At 40.4% G+C, this 20326-nt stretch overlaps 1 protein-coding gene across 1 annotated transcript; it reads right to left on the bottom strand.

Annotated features, from left to right (window-relative positions):
• Nucleotides 1-2705: 2705 nt before the first annotated feature.
• On the bottom strand, nt 2706-16494 carry LOC310929702 (protein SSUH2 homolog). The gene is made up of 12 exons (XM_083892548.1): nt 16439-16494; nt 9697-9771; nt 9542-9617; nt 9310-9439; nt 7634-7694; nt 7414-7535; nt 6824-6886; nt 6659-6738; nt 6291-6383; nt 4507-4612; nt 4102-4209; nt 2706-2864 (listed from the first exon to the last, which is right to left on the bottom strand). Exons 1-12 carry the CDS (start codon nt 16449-16451, stop codon nt 2727-2729), a joined length of 1065 nt encoding a protein of 354 aa, XP_083748674.1. The 5' UTR covers nt 16452-16494; the 3' UTR covers nt 2706-2726.
• Nucleotides 16495-20326: the final 3832 nt, after the last annotated feature.

Raw genomic sequence — 20326 nt, 5'->3', positions numbered from 1 at the left:
CCTCTAGTGTTAACATGAAGTATAGGTCATGAAGTGTACCTTCAATAAAACAAAATGTTGGTATTCTGGGGGTTTGTCTTATTTGAATGTACTGGAAAGGGGGTGTGGCCTCATGACTAACTCACATAATGGGGTCAGGTTGGAGGCGGGTCGTCGATACTGTGGCTCCGCCCACCGAATCAGCTGGTGATGACATGAAGATGGAGACCAAGTGATTAAAGAACCATTCGTATCTGGATACGGTGAATGTTTCACCTTTAGGGGGATGTGACTGTGGGATATGGGATGTGAAGAAATGTGACAGAAGCAGGTGAATCTCAAGAGTTTATTTTCAAGGGTTAAACAAAGTAATAAAGTCAATAATGCACTACAGTAACGACACCGTCGTGTGTATACTTTGGTTACAACAAGTAGAGCGAGAGGTTTGGCAGTCACAGTGTTGTTTAAGGCAGATTGGAGGAGAACTAAACACATCAGTTTGAGCTGATAAAGGCCGTAAAGTCAAAGAGGCTGCTGAGTATACACCAACTAATAAAGAAAAGGACAAATAAAAAAAGAGATTAAAAAAAGTAAAAAAAATACCCCAAACCACAGCATATAATAACACCTCACAGATTAACTGACTTTAGTGATGGCAGCAGCTACTTCAGTTCAGGTCAGTTTCTATTTAGCAAATATATTTTAAATAAATCTTGATGCTGTGTCAAGATCCCCCAAACCTAGCCCCCACCTCAGGTCAACCTGTAGAACTTTTACCAGGACATTTCTCGTCTCCACAGACACAAAAACAAAAGTCTGCCATAGTGAGAAACAGGCAGAGTGAGAGAGTCATGTGGAGCTGACGTGTGACAGTCATTTGTCTGCATTTAAAAGTTACACACTACAGCTTTAATATTTTCTACGTGTGATCCCTGATGTTTGTTTTTAATCGGATGCTTAACGGACGGGGAATTTGTGGATATTGCATCTGCACGCCCTCATTTTACAAAGCCACAAAATCTATATTTTGTGTAAACATGATGTTGAAAACTTTTTTTTTTTTTTTAAAGTTACGCAATACAAGCCGCCATCACAGTTAAGTCAGCAATTTTACAGAGTTTAGGTGACAAATGCAAATATAAATGCTTTAACGGAGCAAAGCAAAATCTAATGTAAACATTTGAGGTTATTATTAATGCAATTTCTTTGTATATGTAAAAAACAAAAAAACTGAAAAACATTTGTGAATACTGAACACTGGTGACTTTTTGTCTGTCATTAAACAACTATGCAGGATAAACAATGAATATTTATAAAGAAATGATTCTACTGTATATGTATTGGATATTGGATAATGTTCATAATGCCATTCAGTCTGACCAAGAGACAACATACGTGCTAAAGTGTAAACATTAAAAATTACAGATTAGAAGCCAAGTCACAGCAGATTTTAAATGATTCACTGAATTCTCTTTACAGGCCAGATTATTGTTGATTATATTTAAAAGGTTGTATATGTAAGAAATGCATCTTATTAAGTCACAAAATATGTCATCAGAGATTAAGGAAACATGTTAAATTTTAAATACTGGCTTCATTGACAACAATGGTACAGCCAGAATATTCACAAGATAAAGCTTTATTTTATTCTTTTTAAAATTGTTATTTATACGCATACCATACAGAGAGCAGCTATAGCTGCTAAGCATCCGAAATACTGAAGGAAAGCGTCGTCACTCCTCTCAAAAACGTCTCAACCAGAAGAGAAGAGACATGAGGAGACATACATTAAAATATAGATAATAATCATTTTCTCCAAGACAGGGAAGCATCATGGGAAAGTTCCCCATAGATTTTTAGAAATTTCCTTATGCTAAATGTTAGGGTAAATCACTTTTCAGGATTTTTGAGTCTTTTTAACTGAGCTTTTCTAAACATGCTAGTTTTCATTATCGCACAGGAAAACAACCTGTGAGCTGAATGCAGTTAGTTCACAGCCTTACTAATAGCTCATCAACACATCACACGAGCTTTCACGATCAAACACATCCATGCAGACAGACAGAAGGAATTTCACGTCGACACTTCATGACTCTATGGCTTTAAAAAACAAACAAAAAAATGTTTTGCACCTGATGAAATATTTTGATTTCCACAGGTAAACATTTAAGTGGTTTCTACATTCATTAAAACAGAGGAAAGCACAGTCTGACACCTACTTCTTGAAAAAGGGACATTTTGGACTTTTTGCAAAAGCACTGGATAACAAAAATACCCGAGGTGTCCCACACAGGTGTCCACTCGTAGACAATGATGGACGCTGAGGAGGATTCAGTATAAATTGGCTCTTAATGGATTCTATTCAAGAGTGGACTGACATCTGTAAATGCAGCAGTGGTTTTACTTTTTGATGCCCAGAGTGACGTCAACTACACAATATTAACTTCAATATTATGAATTCATTCTGTGTCACAGGAGGTAAACGGTGAAACAGCTCCCAACATCCATCTATGAATAAACGGTTATAATTTGGAATCATCCTGTTGCAGGTATTAGTTGTTAAACATTTGACCCTGAAAGAGTGATTTTTATTAAAAACTATATAATAACTATATATAACTATAAAATAATGAGACGCCAGTCGAATTTAGTTGTGTGTGTGTGTGTGTGTGTGTGTGTGTGTGTGTGTGTGTGTGTGTGTGTGTGTGTGTGTGTGTGTGTGTGTGTGTGTGTGTGTGTGTCTGCGTCTACTGGACGACACAGCAGCAGGTGGCCGGGTAGTCAGCACTGACTTGGTGCTCGTTGCCGTAGACAAAGTAGACATGAGTGTCGCTTTTCCACTTGTAGTTCACCTTGGTAATGGGGATCAACTCGACCCTCTGCCTCTGAGAACCAGACAGTGAGAGACATTTTTAAAAAAGGAATTGCTTCAACCTTTAAGACACATGAAGAAGAAGAAGAAGAAGAAGAGTCCTGCAACAGATGGTTTGTGCCCTGATCTCAGCCTTGGACATTCATCATTGTCCCTAATGTCTTTCAGCGAGGCCTGCGTTCTCTATCTGCACAATCTGCCTGAACCCACGCGCGAGATATGGATGACGTCGAGGTCAAAACCAATCAAAGTCTGAGAAAGGGGCGGGTCTTCACCTCTGATTGGCTCTAATCCAGATATTCCTGTACGCCGCTCCCTGTTGTGTGTGTGCAGCTGTCGTGAAACGCGATAGACGGTAATTCAAGATGAAGAGTCATAGGCTTATACCAGTGGGTGCAGGTATACGCCGTATACGCACTACAAAATGGCCAGGAGTTCTGCCATAGTATTAATACCTGTTCTTCACTTACATTAAAGCAATTTGTTTTTGCGAAAAATGCTGCTTTACTACTACATGGTCCATGGACTCTACACGGTTTGGTAAGTTTTCCATTACAATGTACACTACCGTTCAAAGGTTTGGGGTCACCCATAATATTATTGTTGTGTTTTCCATTAAAAGTCACACTTTTATTCATCAAAAGAGTTGCAAAATGAATAGAAAATATAGTCAAGACATTGACAAGATTAGAAATAATGATTTTAATTCAAAATGTGTATCATTTTGCCCATTCGTCAAAGAACCAGCAAAACTGTTTTCAGCTGTGCTAACATCATTGCACAAGGGTTTTCAAGGGTTTTCTAATCATCCAATAGTCTTCTAACACGATTAGCAAACACAATGTACCATTAGAACACTGGAAATGGGCCTCTATACACCCATGTACATATTCCATTAAAAACCAGACGTTTGCAGAGCTAGAATAGTCGTTTACCACATTAACAATGTATAGAGTGTATTTCTGATTCATTTAATGTTATATTCATTAAAAAAAATTGTGTGACCCCAAACTTTTGAACAGTAGTGTAGAGGGGGAGCATTTTCCAGAGTCTGGCGACAGCTGCGGCTGGAGGCCCTGTCACCTCTCGTCTGGTTTTAGGAACCTCCAGCAGCTGTCGGTCAGAAGACCTTAAAGCTCTGGTTGGGGTTTGGCGATGCAGGAGCTCAGAAAGATATAACACTCTTCTGTACATTGGCTTCTCCTAGATCCCCTGAATATTTTCATGGGCGACAACAGCAGCTCACTTACCTGCTGCAGGATCCTGGCGTTCTGGCTGAACTTGCTCAGGTGCTCTTTGATCAGTCGATCGGAGGCCTCACCAATGGCGGCACAGGGGAACCCAATCAGTGGGTAGACCTGAGAGGAGACAAACACACAGACTCTGGTTTGTTTGGTGTCCTTTGCTTAACCGGGGACTTTTACTCTAGCGCCACCAGAGGGACAAACTTTACATCATTAGCTCCACTTTACCTGTCTCAACTGTGCTCCTGGTCTTTTAGCAACTTAGGTTATAATTAAATATCCTACAGAATATTCCCAGAGTAGAAGAAAAGTTTGAAGTAGTAGTAGTAGTAGTTTAAACCAAAGGTAACAAATATGTTAAGGAAAAGTTACCATAATTGTAGAATCACTAATGTGTGTGTGTGTGTGTACCAAGTAGTTGCTGTTCTTGAACAGCTCCTTCCCGCTCACTGAGCGAAGATCATCGACATCTAACCCAGAGTCCTGCTGCACCAGGTGGTCGTCCACGTGGTTAATCCTAAACACATAGATACACGTACAGTATGTTCAGTCGTGAGCTGGAAATACACACAAATATGTTCACACATTAACAGTCATGCACATGCACAGACGTGACCAAAAGAACTGGTACTACATTTTCATCTCGACACATTCATTCAGTCATTTTCAACACATAATAATATCCCACTTTTCCTGAGCAAATTGCTCCATTTCCCTTGAGTTTGATCTGACAATTTTCATATTCAATGACATTAAAGGTGCCATATGTAAGAACGTGGCCAAAAACGGTATCTACATTCAAATTCAAAATACCGAGGTCTTTCATTTTCTGACATAACTGGCAACCCGTGGTTGCTCGGTAGCTGAGGCTCTACTGACTGCAATGATTGGTAGATGGTGGTAGGTGGCGCCACATGCCAAAACATGATTTCAAAACATAAACATGATTTGTCTACAAAAGATTTTTTTGTCTGTACTGTTGTTGTTGGTGAGTTCAGTTTGTTATGTGAACATTATTCCTGAGTCTCTGTGACGTATTAGGAGGATTTTATGGCCAGTTGCTTTAGATTTATTACATAATGCACCTTTAAACTGGATCATGATGGTCTTATGTTTAGTTCTAGTCCTGCTTGTTGTGGGTCATTCACTTGTTGGAAGAGCCAGAGACAAAGCTTGTTCTATTGCAGAATGCCTTGATAATGTTTAAAGCACCCTGTGGCAGAGGAAACACAGCTTCAACATAACAACCAATCCTCTGTGTGTCACAATAAGGGTGGTTCTCTCTGATGTCAGAGCTTCTGTTTTTCTTCTGTGAACACGGATCTGAGGAGACTTCCTGTTTCATCCGTTTCCTTTGCTACACTCTCCAGCAAACACATGGGGTTTTCAAGAGGAAACCACTCTTTTTATAAAGAGCAGAGCCTCATGTCATTAAGGAATGAAGGTAAATCACCTTTAGTCAAAAAAAAGTATGTATTTGTGTCCACATCATGCTATTTAACTTATATGGCACTAGAGGGAACCAAAGTGTTATCCATGACTGCGTTTGTGTGCTACTTTCAGCAGAGTGGAACACATCCGACGTGTGTAAACACCTTTAGGAACCCTCTTCTAGGACTTCAGCAACCTCTTCGAGGCCCTTATGAACCTACCCAAGAAACCCATGACATCTATTCCTAGACAACTACGTAAAAAGGAAAGACAAAGCTAAGAGGGAGCTCTTAAAAAGCTCCTAAAAATTCAGTGATTTGAGACCAAACAGCTATTGAATGAATGGCTACTGTCCAGAAGAACATTGTCATCTTTCATTTTCCTATTTCACTGTTCCTGGTCCATGGACTTAGACGAGGCTTTGTAAGAAAATATCTAGACAAGAAAGACACGCTGTCCTTCATCGCTGGAGCTTGTGAGTCCATGTTCAGAAAGAAATGAGACTTATTCAAGGAACCACCAGGACCATTTTGAAAGTCTCCCATAGAACTTCCTAAAATCTCATTCAGGACCACAGAAATGAGACACACTGGTTGGTATTGATACTACACCATCCTCAAAGACCTCTGGAACTCACCGAGGCTTTTAACGATTCTATCAACATCTAAATGCACATCTGGAATGTTCAAGAACCCTCTAGAGGGAAGCTTCACAAACCCTCTCCAAACCCCGGTTCAGAGTCATTCAAGCATCAGTATACTCACCACTCCACTTTCAGCTGGATGAACGTCAGCAGTTGTCGTTTTCCGTCACAGGTTTCGCAAGGCTTTGTTGCACGACCGTCACACACTCTACAACTGAACATGGACACATGAGATGAGAGCAGATATTAATTTGTTTATCTCTTTTGAAAATGACATATAGTTTGATGTTTGATATTCTGAGCAAAAGGACACAGAGAGAGATTTAAAGTGTAGAAAATGATGCAAAGCCTAGTTTCTATATCAATGCTAAAATCCTTTCAATCATGACTTGTCTGAACTATGTTACCAAACTGCCTTTTGATATTATACTTTATATACTTTATCTTTAAATCCCAAGGTAAGGGATGGTTAGACGTGTGAGTGCATACTTGTCCTTGCCAGTGCCATTGCATTTGGTGCAGTTTCCATCATCCTTCGTACCAGCGCCGTTACACACCCAGCATGGTTTCTACGATCAGACGAACACACTCAGAAACGTCAAAATGGCAGAGGAGTGACTGCTCAAACTGTGTCAATAAACAGTCTCAACTCACATGTCCATTTCCAGCGCACTCTTCGCATGGCAAGGTCCCTGATGCATGGCAGATGTGGCAGTCCTACACACGGAATTCAACACACTTTATTTCACATAGGTCCATAAAAAAAATACTAATAACAACAGTTTTTGACCCATTCATTTATACATAATTCCTCACCTAAACCGCTTTACATCTTTGCTGTACTATAGGTGTACCACAAGAGGGCAGCGTTAAGAGTAGTGCAGTTGGCTTTAAAGTAAAAATAATTTTAACAATGCTCTTTCCCCTATACTTGGTAAAGGGTATTGTCTGTTGCGTGAACTCTGAAGCAGGACTTTTAATGTGCAAACAACCATGTTTTCACACCAGGTACACCAAGACACACATACAAAATCACTACAGGAGCTCCTTGAAGGTTCCCAGTAACCTCAAGGACCATATGGAGACTCTTGAAAGACCTCTACTTCTTGAAGGATATGCTACAAGTTCTGAAGGAAGTTCCCCAGAACTTATTCTTCATTATTCTACTAAAAACTAAATTTCACTGCAGGCAAAAACACAGCAACCAATCAGTTTTTGATAGACAGCACAGGACGACAAATCACCCTGATGGAGGAGGTGTATGGCACGCGAATCTCCTGCGTGTGCTTGGTGAAGAGGTCGGGCGGCGTGGCCTGGACCTCCCAGGGCCGGGGGGCAGTCTGAGAGTAGAAGTCGGCAGGTTCACCTGCAAGTCACACAAGAGAGATGGGACGTTACCCACCTGTCAATCAAGACAACCAGTGTGTGGAAGCGACATGTGTGTGTGTGTGTGTGTGCGTTTACCTTCATAAGGTTTGTGGGACCACTCGGTTGACCTGGACTCAGTGAATGTCTCCAGACGGTACTATTAAACACACCAAAGTCACGTTATTATCTAAATAAATACAATTACCACAATTGGAATGGAAATGGATTTGGACGTATGAAACACAGTCTTGAGAACAAAGGCATTTTTTAATCGTTTAAATGCAGACGGCCTTTGGAGTTTTCTTGATCTTCGTGGATGGATCAGAGTTTGTCACCTGTTGTCATGTATGTGAAATGAAAGCACGCACATGCATTTGCTTCGTGCTGCAGCTCAAGCGAAACATGAGCTGCTGGACAGCTGTTACTAATAAAAATAGAATCTGACTGATTTAGACATCAATGTTCTCATCAAGTCTGCTGTTATGGTTTGTTCTCAGGCTAAGTGATATACATATATATATATATATATATTTATATATATATGTATATATATATATATACCTTATATATGACAGGATATGTAAGGTTTATCGCTAGTTATCAGCCAAATTACACCAGGATATGATCCCCTTTTTATCCATATGGCCCAGCCCGAGTTTCTTCACATGCTTGTTGTCACATGAAAGATCACGTGACAACAAGCATGTGAGAGTCAATAGAGGCACATTTTAAAGCTGTATTCTGTTTTTTGAATTTGTTTCTAAAACGCTTTATATCTTATTTGTTGAAATGTTCTTCACATCCAGACAAACTGTGCCCGTAAGTGTTGTGATGTACTTAAGTAGAATGTTCACATATCTGTACTTTACTTTGTTATTTATATTTCTGACAACTTTTACTTTTACTCCACTACATTTCCTCAATAAAATGTGCACTTTTACTCCCTTAACCATCTTTGTAACTCGGTGCTACAAAATAAAAGTTGAGTTGGTGACGTAACGCCCGTTTGTTGTTGCTAGTTGTTTTTAGCGGCACCAGCTGTTAGCCGCTCAGCTGTTAGCCGCACATTTCGGCTCCAAGTGGACTTAAAACACACCAGCGGCTCGTTGTTTACCCTTTGCCGCCCTGCAAGTACATTTTATATCAACAAATTACTTTTGATACTTAAGTACAGTAAATGTCAGGTACTTTAGGACTTTTACTCAAGTAATATTCTAAAAGGTGACTTCAACTTCTACCAAAGTCATTTTCTGGTAAGATACTTGTCGGCTACTTTCACTAAAATATAGTTTTCATCAGACCTAACAGAACTGAATACTCACCTCTGACAATAAAGGTTGAGAAGATTGGACTTATTTTTCTGAACTTAAAATATGTTTATGTTATTCAAGAACCAAAAAGACACCTTTGTGTAGCAGTGCTTAATTCAAATTATGGCTATCAATTCAAATGTGTATGGTAACTAACCCCATTACCCTCGTTTTCCCCCAGTCAACTTAACTTATTGATGGCTATCAGGATGTGATGGAGATTTAAAAAAGAATAACATAAAAAAAAGGGAATCAGGAGCGAGAGGTCACTGGTTTCGGATTCTCGATGGATGGCTCTACTACTGGTGGTTTTGTCAGACAGAATGCAACAGTGGACAATACATTGCCCTTTGCTTTAGCAAAATGACCAACAATCCAATCACAAGTGTGAGTGTAGCGTAAGAAACAAATATGGCCGTAACTGCTGCCACTTCACAGCATCAAAGACAGAGTTAAAGTTACCCTGAAGGTGTTGAACGGCTCCATTTTGGTGATGACTCCATCTGTGGCCGGAGCTTTATTGTAGCAGCAGTGAGAAGACGCGAAGCTCTTAAACGCCTCACGAGCCACGTCCTCCTCCAGAGACGGGATGCTACAGAACACACACACACACACACACACACACACACACAATGTGACTCGAGCGTCCAACTGACGATATCTGGTTGATGATGTAACAGGCAGGTGAACTTACGTCCAGCTTTCAGGCGCAGGCCCAGGTTGAGGAGGGGCTAAAGGCTCCACGGGCATAGGAGGGGGCAGATAACCACCTGTATCGACGTAGACACATTTCAGTATCTGCAACTATGCGATGAAGACTTACGCTGCGGTGGTTTGGTGGCCACTTACCGCCTCCAGCTACAGTGCCCTCGTAGCCGGGCACAGTGTTGAAGGCCGGGGGTGCCGTGGGAGGGGGATACATGGCTGACACAAAGAAGAGAACAGGAAACGGCAGTGAACACCTGATCATCAAGAATATCAAACATGCTTATTTTCCCAGTTAAGGGAGGTTTAATCAGGTTATTGAGTGTAAGACTTGTGAAGGTGGCACACATGTATACAAGATTTGAAGGCAAAAGCTTTTGTATGTAAAACGAGTTTGTGCCTCTTGTGGAGGTGATGTTCTTTTGTTGTAAATTACCTCTCAAAAATATGATGGGTGAGTTTGTTTCTAAAATAATCCTTTTCAAAAAGTTGGAAAAGCCAGTACGTGTAGTTTTTATTTATTTATTTTTTCCAGATGATTGGAGACACATCATTCTCACAAATACAGAGGAAGCGCGGATTGCCACATGCGGCCCCCCCAATCGATTACATGCGGCCCCCCACTTAATATCATGTTATGATGAAAACATGGACCCCGACCTCACCGTCTTTTAAACACAGTGTGTAGCTGAGGCACAGCTGCCAGCGAGGTGATAGAATATACGTTTGCTAGCAATGATTTTATAACAGTAATAATAAGACATTCAGTCATAATTAAGAATGGCATTGGACGAAACGGCTCCTGGCACAAATTTTAATTACCATTGTTGTCCACACTATTATATATGTAATTTAAAATGAATATCTGTTTAATTTTGCATCATAAATAGTATCATTAAGTATACGGTGGTGTGCAATATTGTGAACAGTTGTTTTATTTCCCACTTTTTGTTCTCTAGGCCCGGCCGTCTCTTGACCACAATAGATGCGCATTGGCCCCCAGGTCATTTGAGTTTGAGACCACTGATTTAAAGGTGACATAGAGTGGTCCTGTTGCACATATATGTTAGTTATGGAGGTCTACTTACATATATTAACTTGTTTTTATGGTCAAAAACCTCCTAGTTGCTGTGAACTAGCCGATAGAAATTCTCTTTTCTGACAGTGATTTTTCGCTGCGAGATTTCAGAGTGAACTTTCACCCCCAGAAGACAGAGTCTTGTGATTGGCCAGTACTATCCAGCACATCCGTTCTCAGAAGCGCAGCGCCCCCCTCTGGAATGGCGGATGCACTGCTCCTCATTATCAAAACATTGTTTTAACAGTGTTTAAAAATAGCTTCGTCATGACTCCCCGCCGCAGTCCCTTTTATAACTTTAAACCGGAGTCAGACCCAGAGTCAGAAGACACTGTCGCTCGTGAAAAACCTCCACAACGGACGTTATTCTTCTTCTGCGGTTCAATGTATGTAACCGGATGTGCCCGGACTACCGCCCGGAGGAGGACGATCGGTTGTTCAGGAGAACCGCTGCTTACGTAACTATTACAGGATTTTCAGTGATCTCGTTGAGCCCCGAGATTACAATAAACACAGCGTTCTCAGCAATGGCTGAACTGTTTGTTTCGAACCGTCAGGCTTCATAAACAAGGTAATGACGCAGATACACACCAAAAAAACAGCGATAATAGGAACTTCCGGTCTAGTTCCGCTTTAAAGAAAATAAAAATTAGGTTCTCATGAAACTCATGTTTGACATGTAATGTGTGTCATCAACCATCGGGGTCTACGACACCCACAACACCCACAAGAGAACAGGACGTCACATGTTCACACACTGCCATGGTGGCAGGAAAAAGCTTTTAGCAGAAGATGTACTGTACTTGCACTCATGAAATCCACTGAGATCAAGCAGTACATCGCAGAAGTTGAAGATCACACACTTTCCCGCATTGTTCTTAGGCGAATGCTTGCGAAATCAGAATAAAAGCACATAAAATAATTTTTAAAAATATACTAAAACTAGTAAGCGCTTGATTCTGTACCTGACGCAAAGTGAGCACTAAGCCGCATCTGTTGCCTGAGGGTTCCCATTGTCCTCAACTGTTTTCATATTCTGGGACACAACATCTATCCACTAGGGCTGAACAATTAATCGAAATTATATCAAAATCGCAATATTTGTTAAAGGCAAAATGTGTGTCAAAATATAATTTTAGATTCATTATTGTCTCGATCTATGCACATTTTATTCTACCGACTGAGGAGAACGTCTTTTGTTTCTGCAGAAATATCAGACACTAATCATTTGAAAACATGAAATTGAGAACATGTGAAAATTACCATATCACAATAAGATGTTTATTCAAAATCGCTCAGCCCTACTATCCACCATCTTAACTTTTTATGAACACAGATGATGATGAAGAGACATTCTGCCTGGTATATAGCTTCTTGCTAAAATGGCATTATTTTCAGCTACTGGAGCTCGACCACACAACCACACACCACTCACAGGTCAACTGCCTTTACCACAAATCTTGTACAACACGTATCGCCGCACAGGTGATGCATGCGGTTAAACATATATATCTAACGGCCGTGTGCATCTTATCCTCTGTCGAACCTCCTTGCAAAAGACCATTTGATTTCACCACCACAGAAAACTGGTGACATTAGGAAAGCGAGGCATACATCAAACTTCTCTATAAAAAAAAACATTTCAACAGGACTCAGGAGTCTGTGCTGCTGGAAATTCCCCAGCATTGTGACACTCCTCCCACAGGCCCCACAGCTACTGCAGCTGTTCCAGTAAGTCAGGTTTTTTGATGGTGGGCTCTGCTAATGTGAAACCAGAGACACCTAAACTATGACAGAGGCACGAGCTTAACTTACAGGGAACATAAAGGGAGAAGGATTTTGCTTTTGTGTTTCATTGTCAGGTCACAGAAACGCATTTTTAATATCACTGCTTTCATTTGAAAACCATGCTTTATTACATTTAGGTCACGCTGCTCGCTGAATTTTCTTTCATTTTATATAACTGAAACAACTCTGCTTCATCATAAATCACGGCGGACCGTGAAATCGGAACGGATGCAGTTCAAATATTTAACGTGATTCTTTTCGGCGATTGAAATGTCATCACCACAAACACATGAAGTCCACCAATTACGTGCTTGCCACTGCTGCCACCTTGTGGTAACAAATGCCCCTGTCATGGAAAATAACATGTCAACATACTTATCCTTTAGGTCGTCATTGGAGTAGAAATAATCACTGTGACGCTCTTATTTAATCCACTAAGTCGTGAAATTAGCATTACAACCATCGGAATTCGTGCCCAACCTGACTTTATAATCCATCTCATCATGGATCCACTACATGGCCTGAAACTGTAATGATTCTCAACCCTCTCACCAATCTGCTTTACCTCTGTCAGAGACAACCTGGTCTTCATCCATAAACCTGTCATATAAGAGATAATAAGAGACACTGTCCAATGTCTAACAAACTTCAACTTCAGTCACAAACATGTTGCTAAATGGTTCACCTTCTATCCCGTCCGTGTGTGTGTGTGTGTGAGTGTGCTGAATAAAATGCGGATGTTTGTACGCAGCTCAGTCTGTAACTGGGAAACATGTTGTTTTGCTCAGAGCCACACACACACCAGTACTCTACTTAATCAGCAACAGTGGCCATTTGTGCTTGTGTTATTTGGACTGCTGCGGAACTCTAAATGCTATGGAAGGAAAAAGTATGTTTAATATTATTTGGTGCATCTTGATTCTGCTCTGAGAAAAACCATGGCAGAGAAGGAACAAATGTGGGCTGCAGTGACGGATCGATTACTCAACGAATCGCCAACTATTTTTTTCTTCTATTTCTTAAAAATGAATCACACAATTTTCCTCGTCAAATGTGAATATTTTCAGGTTTTAGTATTTCATATAACAAAGATATGAACTGACAAAAACACAACATTAGAGGTTGTCCGACACGGAGCAGACAAGTAACTGATTAATCGATAATGAAAATAACCGTATAGTAGTTGCAGCCCTAGTTCAAGTATGATTCACCTTTAGGTACAAAGCACACACGTCCTGTCTCAGTGAATCCCTTTTACAAACAGTGCTACGACGTTGAAGACACTGGACCTTTTACCTCTGCTGAGGAGGCTATGATTCTATCTACATTTAAAAAGTCAATAAGTTATTTGACGATGTGGTGATGCGTATATGAATTCCTGATTCAATATTTGTTTGCTGTCAATTAGGGGTGGGAATCACATGATAAGACACGATACGTGGTTCACGATACCAATAATGTCGCGATACAGCGATTCTGTGACAATCGATATATTGCAAGACAATCATACAGCGATACATCACCAAGTGCAGGATTTCTCTATTCATTCACAACCTAGGGAACAAAGTGCATAAAGTCTATGTATTGAACGTGGATGGAGCATCGCTTAACGTAGCTTCCTCCACCATTATCCTGCTGGATTAGGGTTAGGGTAACCAGGTAACCTCTGCCCAAGTTTCCCTCATTCATTTGAGCAGCGCCGCCGCGAGGAGACATGAAGTAGCAAAGTTCCGGCGATTGAAACTAGCAGGTTTACTTTAGAATGCATCAGATTGTTTCTAAAAATATCAATATTGGCCATGATTATCGCATAGTATGAGGAAGGAGGACAATAAATCACCAAACCGATAATTTGACCCACACCTTTTCTGTACTTAAAGGCACCATATGTAAGAATGTGGCCAAAAACAGTTACTACACTCAAATTCAAAATACCGAAGTCTTTTAACTTTCGTTTTCTCCGCCATTGTAGCTCAGACGTATCAGGCAACCCGTCGTTGCTTGGCAGCAGAGACTCTACTGACTGGCAATGATTGGTAGACAGTGGTAGGTGGCGCCACATGCCAAAACATAATTTCAAAACATAAACAACTGTTGTTGTTGGTGAGTTCAGTTTGTTATATGGACATTATTCCTGAGTCTCTGGGACATATTAGGAGGATTTTATGGCCAGTTGCTTTAGATTTATTACACAATGCACCTTCAACCTGTTAAAACTATGAGAAGGACTGAAAATCCAGATTTGACATCTGTGCTAGGATCAATCTCATAGGCTTAGACTGATTAGAGGCTTACTCAGCATGGCCTGAACCCATTTGGCAAAGGTTTAAACGTAACAGTCTTTTTTGTTGACTGCCAGTTTAGCAAATGCTACTTAGCATCTTCTGTCACGACCACTGGATCTGACGTGTCTCTTTAGACCAGGGGCTATTCAACTAAAATTTCCAGAGGGCCAGGGTCAACCCCTGTGCTACTATTTTGTGTTGCATTTACAGTAAACGGATACAAATAGCTACAAAATGTTTTCAATTACTTAGCACTTAGCTATTGAAATAGCTGCTAGTTTTGTGCTAAAAAGTTAAGTAACAAAACCACCAACATTCAGGTACAATACAATTTGCGTATTGTGTAAAAAGGTTACAGTTACAGTACCACCAACATTCGGGTATAACGGTCACAATTGGCTCTTACAAAATTAGAGGTAACAAATATAAACAACATTGAGGTGCAATGGCCACAATGGGCTATTTTTGCAGAAATATAAGTAACAGTACCAATAATATTCAGGTACAACTGCTACAGTTGGCTCTTCGTGCAAAATATTCTGGTACATACATAAGCTGCCTACAATTACAGCTGTACTAGTATTTGCCAAAAAGGGACACAAAGTATCACAAAGTGTCGCGAAGTGTGGCAAAGTGCCAGAAATAGGCGAAGCTACGGTTTAATTGGCTTTTTAATAATACATTCGGGCCAGTCCATATCACTTGAAGGGCCTGATCTGGCCCCCGGGCCTTAAGTTGAATAGCCTTGCTTTAGACTCTCTTTTTTTAAAATACAGTTCGAGGTCAAGTCACAGTTTTCCGTTAGTCTCTGCCCCGTGTGAAAAGCACTTAGCGAGCAGACTGTTAAAACTCAAAATGGTAGAACGTATCATGATGATAAAAACTTCTTGTCGAAGCCACGTTTAACGTCCAGCACAGACTGTCACTCTGTTCCATTGTCTGGATCGTTGGTCTACGATGCACACAGAAGGTATGGAGATTATCGATGTTTAACCAAGCACTCGGGGTCTTATGTGTGAGACCACACCCATAATGGATTACGGCCCTCAAGCCTAATCAGAGAATCTCAGCATCTCAGATGGGAGCAGTCTCTTCCATCCCACTCCTCCTTTAATGGTACATTCTGTTCTCTTAATACAAGGATGAAACACAGGATATAAACAAGGTGCAGCGAGAAGACGATGTAAGGAAAAAGGACAGAAGGAGGTAGAGTAGAGTTGAAGACATCATGGTGAGGAGGAAGGTGAGAAGATGTGGAGAAGGTAGAAAGGAGGGGAACAGACAGAGGAGGGGGGGGGGGGATCAGTCAAGGTCAATCTAACATATGGCATCAGAATGAATAGAAAATGTATGAATAAACATACGCGTCTATTTTAAAGGGCTTCATTAAGGATATTTGGATTCCAGGTGAATTAACACTGTAACTCTGCTCCTTAGACCTCGCCCACCACACCAAACCAAACCAAACCAGATCACACCTCAATTAAAAAAGCTCGCTGCTGCAGTTAAAAGTAGAGCAAAGGGTGACACTGAGAAGTTAAAACACATGTAAATCGTGTTGATATAAGATAAAAGCGAGCAGACTTGGTGATTGTATCGTGCAGAGTCACGTAAAGCCGGCGCCCTGCGGCAAGTAGTAGTAGTTTTGTTGTTCTTGTTGTTTGTTGTGGTCACTTTGTTGACCTGTGTATGTACATATATATGTTTGTGTCCCGTGTTAAATGTGGTCTCTTACCTGCGCTGTTCATCCTGCTGCTGGTTTTGGATCAGACCAAGCTCGGTGTGTAGACCACACGCTCCGTTATACAACGCTAAAAAAGTGTCACCTCAGCCGCAGTGGAGGCCACGACTTCCTGGCAAACCTTCAAAATAAAAGTCGAGCTGACAAACGATCCGAAGTGGAGCAGCCAACAAAAACAGTCAAATAATCAAAAGCCTTGACTATTGGTGACATATTCTTACAGCAGCAAAGACAGTAATACGCGTAATAAAAAATGCATTTTCACATCTATGAGTGTACAAAGTAGACAAATATTTACTAATGTAAAAATATTTACAATATTACTATACAGAGAATACGCAAACTCTATGCAGAAACAGTCTATATGAGATACTGCACTTTGTAAATTACACTAGTGATATTGTACATTATTGTAATTAAGTGGCACAGAGAGCAGTGTTTGCTGTACAGTCTTACAGCAGCAGGGAGGAATGAACTTGTGATACAGCTGTGAGTCAGACATATTAAGATGCTTCCTATCATGGGGATGTTTTCTATCATCTGTGTATTGTTTATACTGTATATATCTTTCTATATTGTACTTGTTTTTGGAAATGCATGTTTATTATTTATTGCTCCCCGCACTGAACAATTAATCAAAATGTCCGTTCCCTCTAATTCCCAGCCCGATACTCAAAAAGTCTTCCCTGACCCTATCTTTAGAGAGCACCATGTCAGGTTTTCATGATGTCATTTCCTGTTATGTTATTGTTCTCTTAGTTGAACAATGAACCCATTCAAAAACAGTGCTCTCGGTGTAGCCTGCAGGCCAACCCATTCATGATTATACTTACATTCAGCAACAGTTTAAGTAGTGTCAGGCTCTTATTTTGAAGGATGGTGTGTTTTTGTGCAGCAGCTTGATGCTTTGTACTTGTGCAGGAATGTCGGCCTGGCTCCATCTTGGTTCCATTAATGATCAAGAAAGAAGAAAAGTATACAAAACAACAAATCTGAGACAATTGTCTTCATGACCTTCAGTTTTTCTTTGAATCCTACTCACCAACACAGAACTGTTTTCATTTTCATGTAACCTCTTTTGAACCCATTATTACATCAAAAGTATAATTATAAAATGTTGCAACGATTGCGTGTCTAAACAATCGTTTCCATGATGTAACGCCGTGGTAATTGTCTTTTCTCAGGCCTTTAAAAATTACCCACAATCCTGCTGCAGCACTTCAAACAAAAACAACAAAACCGCTCGTATTACACCAGGTCCTCAGATTTCTGCTGTGCCTCCCATCACCTTATAGAACATGACATGTGCTTTTTGTGATTTGGATCAGAGGAAGCATTCAGGACTAAGTGTGTTTAGTGCTGTTCACATGTGATCAGGCAGCGATTGGATCACTAAGGAACAAGGTCTAAGATGATGTTACATGTCTCTATAGTATATGACACCACGGTTTTAGGGCCTACAGTATGTGCATAAGTGAAACTAAATCACTTCATATTAACAGAAATGACCTAAATTCTGCAACACTGTGACTTGTAAGATACTGTTTTGTTATTTGCATATACATGCTATGACACTGATTGCTATCTACCAGTCACTTCTTCCTGCCTGTATACGTTTATTGGCAGCACTCGCTGCCTTGTTCTCACTGAGCTATGGATTCTATGATGAGTAGTTCTTAAAATGTCAGAGTGTTCCTTAAACATCAGAGGAACATGCCTGAGTCTGTTCCCCGCCTGTTGAACATGTCTGGGCAGTTTGTGAGTCTTGAAGGTAAATATTTCTCAGGTCAACAGGAAGCAGGGGCTGATCCCGAGGATCCTGGCAGCTGACGCAATAACAGGTATCATGAGGACGTTCATGTGTAGCTGTGGTGGATTTGAAGTCAAACTTGAAAACTGAGTAACGTCCCATCTGTCTGGGCGTCAAGGCAAAGCAGAGTGATTTGTGTTTTAAATGATTTCATAGAATCGATGGTGCATTAATCCATCACTACGTTCTGGAAAGGCACAGCTGTCTTTAGTGTTTGTCAAGTGTTTCCTTCAAATGCAAAGGTCTTTCTGCTTTTGTTGATATATCCAACCAGCTTCTACTTGTTGCTCCTTATAGCTGTGAAAGTGACACAGAAGCAATTGGTTACATTTGAAGATTGAATGTTTTGCAGCCATTAACAATAGTAATAATAATAATATGTAATTTCAAATCCCCAATTCTTTATGTTCACGACCAAGACAATAAATTGTGTCCGAGTCTGAGATCAGACCAGGACCAGGGCTGCACAATTAACTGGCAATATAATCTAAAATCAGATTACGGCTGAGTACAGTAGCTAAACCGAAAGAAATTACATCTGATCAAGATTACACGTGCGGTAAAACAGCAATGTGCCGTGCGACAGGAACTTACTGAAAATTAATAATCTGTACGAATCACGGTGATTTATGAGAAATAATCTCAGGATAGTTCTTGACAGCTTCAATCAAGATCTTCAAAATAAAGTAGTCTCATGATTACGACAACACTAATTTACACCCATGCACCACAGAATAAACGCAAATATAGCTGGATTAACTCCTTAATGATGAGACGACAGGTCCTCTTAATCCCCTGTTTGATCCAGACATGATACAGAACATTCAGGTATATCACAAATAAACGTGTGACACTTTCAACCCCAGCGCTAGTTAAGATACAGTAGACGTGGAAGTTCTGAGGCTGAGATGAGATGGTGTTCTTTAGGGATTAACTCAATCTGGTGTCGGTGCATTTACATACTTACATGTTGAATGCTCGGTCAGAGACTTGGGTCACATAGGCTCAGGGGTCTCTCCTTCATCAAGAGCAGACAGCTTTTAAATTTAAATTTGCTAATATAAAACACACATGAAACACATCTGTACACATCTGGCTCAGTGATAATCCATTTTGATAATCCATTTGGACAAACTGTTTTCTGTTTTAGGGCATGGTCATAAAAAAAAAGTGTATTTGAAAGCATTATTTAGGTCCTTCTGTGTAATAAATGCTGAGCACTCAATATCTACCTGTTGAGTGTGGAACTTCTGTATGTTAGAGCATACAACCAACAGGGGGCGCCAAAACTCTCTCTTGCTCTCTCACACGTACACACACGCACGCACGCACACACACGCGCGCGCACACGCACACACCGTAGTCAGTTTACATTCCTGTAGTTGTCGGTAGTGTCATGTGTTTGAGTGTGTGAATAAAGAGGGAGAGTTACAGTTTGAAAACTGAACCAGAGACTGTACAGTTTAAACAAACATGAGGGGGCGGTGATAGCGTGCTCTCTTCCCTCCTCCGTGCGTGTGTAAATCAAACGCACCCCAGTGTTTGAAATACAGTACCTTTCAGAGTAATGTTCGTGTCAGTGAAGATGAGCTCACACATGCAGATACAGCTTTTTACACGATGACGTCACTGTGAGAGGAGGAGGGGGAAAGAGAGGTCACTGTTGTTTACTGTGTCTAAAGTCAGTTCATAAGTTACTCGGTTACTAGTCATGTACTTTTTAAAGTCATTTTTTAAAATATGTAATTTGTATGTTTTTTTTTTTTTTTTTTAAGTATAGTGTACTTAACTACATTTTAAATCACATCCGTTACTGTAACTTTGGCAGTGAATGATGAGAACAGGTGTATGTGTGACCTTTGACCCATGTGGACTGATACATTATATTATGAGTGTTTACATATTTTATTTTGTCGGCACTTTAATTTGTAAAAGGTTTGTCTTTAATTAAAAACAATTATAATGTGAGATTAGTGTCCCCTTGTCCTTTTTGCACGACACAAGAACATTTTAAACAAGCTACCTTTTTTTTTTTTGAGTACATCTTTAGACCAGTACTTAGTGTGCTTGCT

The sequence above is a fragment of the Microchirus variegatus genome, assembly GCF_963457635.1.
Source record: "Microchirus variegatus genome assembly, chromosome: 7".
In the NCBI taxonomy this organism is placed as follows: domain Eukaryota; kingdom Metazoa; phylum Chordata; class Actinopteri; order Pleuronectiformes; family Soleidae; genus Microchirus; species Microchirus variegatus.
This window is presented reverse-complemented; position numbering and strand designations above follow the sequence as displayed.

Coding starts and splice junctions, on each gene's coding strand:
- LOC310929702 (XM_083892548.1), bottom strand. Junction 7,695..9,309: donor AGCCGTTCAACACCTTCAGG/GTAACTTTAACT, acceptor TGTGTTTAATAG/TACCGTCTGGAGACATTCAC. Junction 6,739..6,823: donor AGTGCGCTGGAAATGGACAT/GTGAGTTGAGAC, acceptor GTCTGATCGTAG/AAACCATGCTGGGTGTGTAA.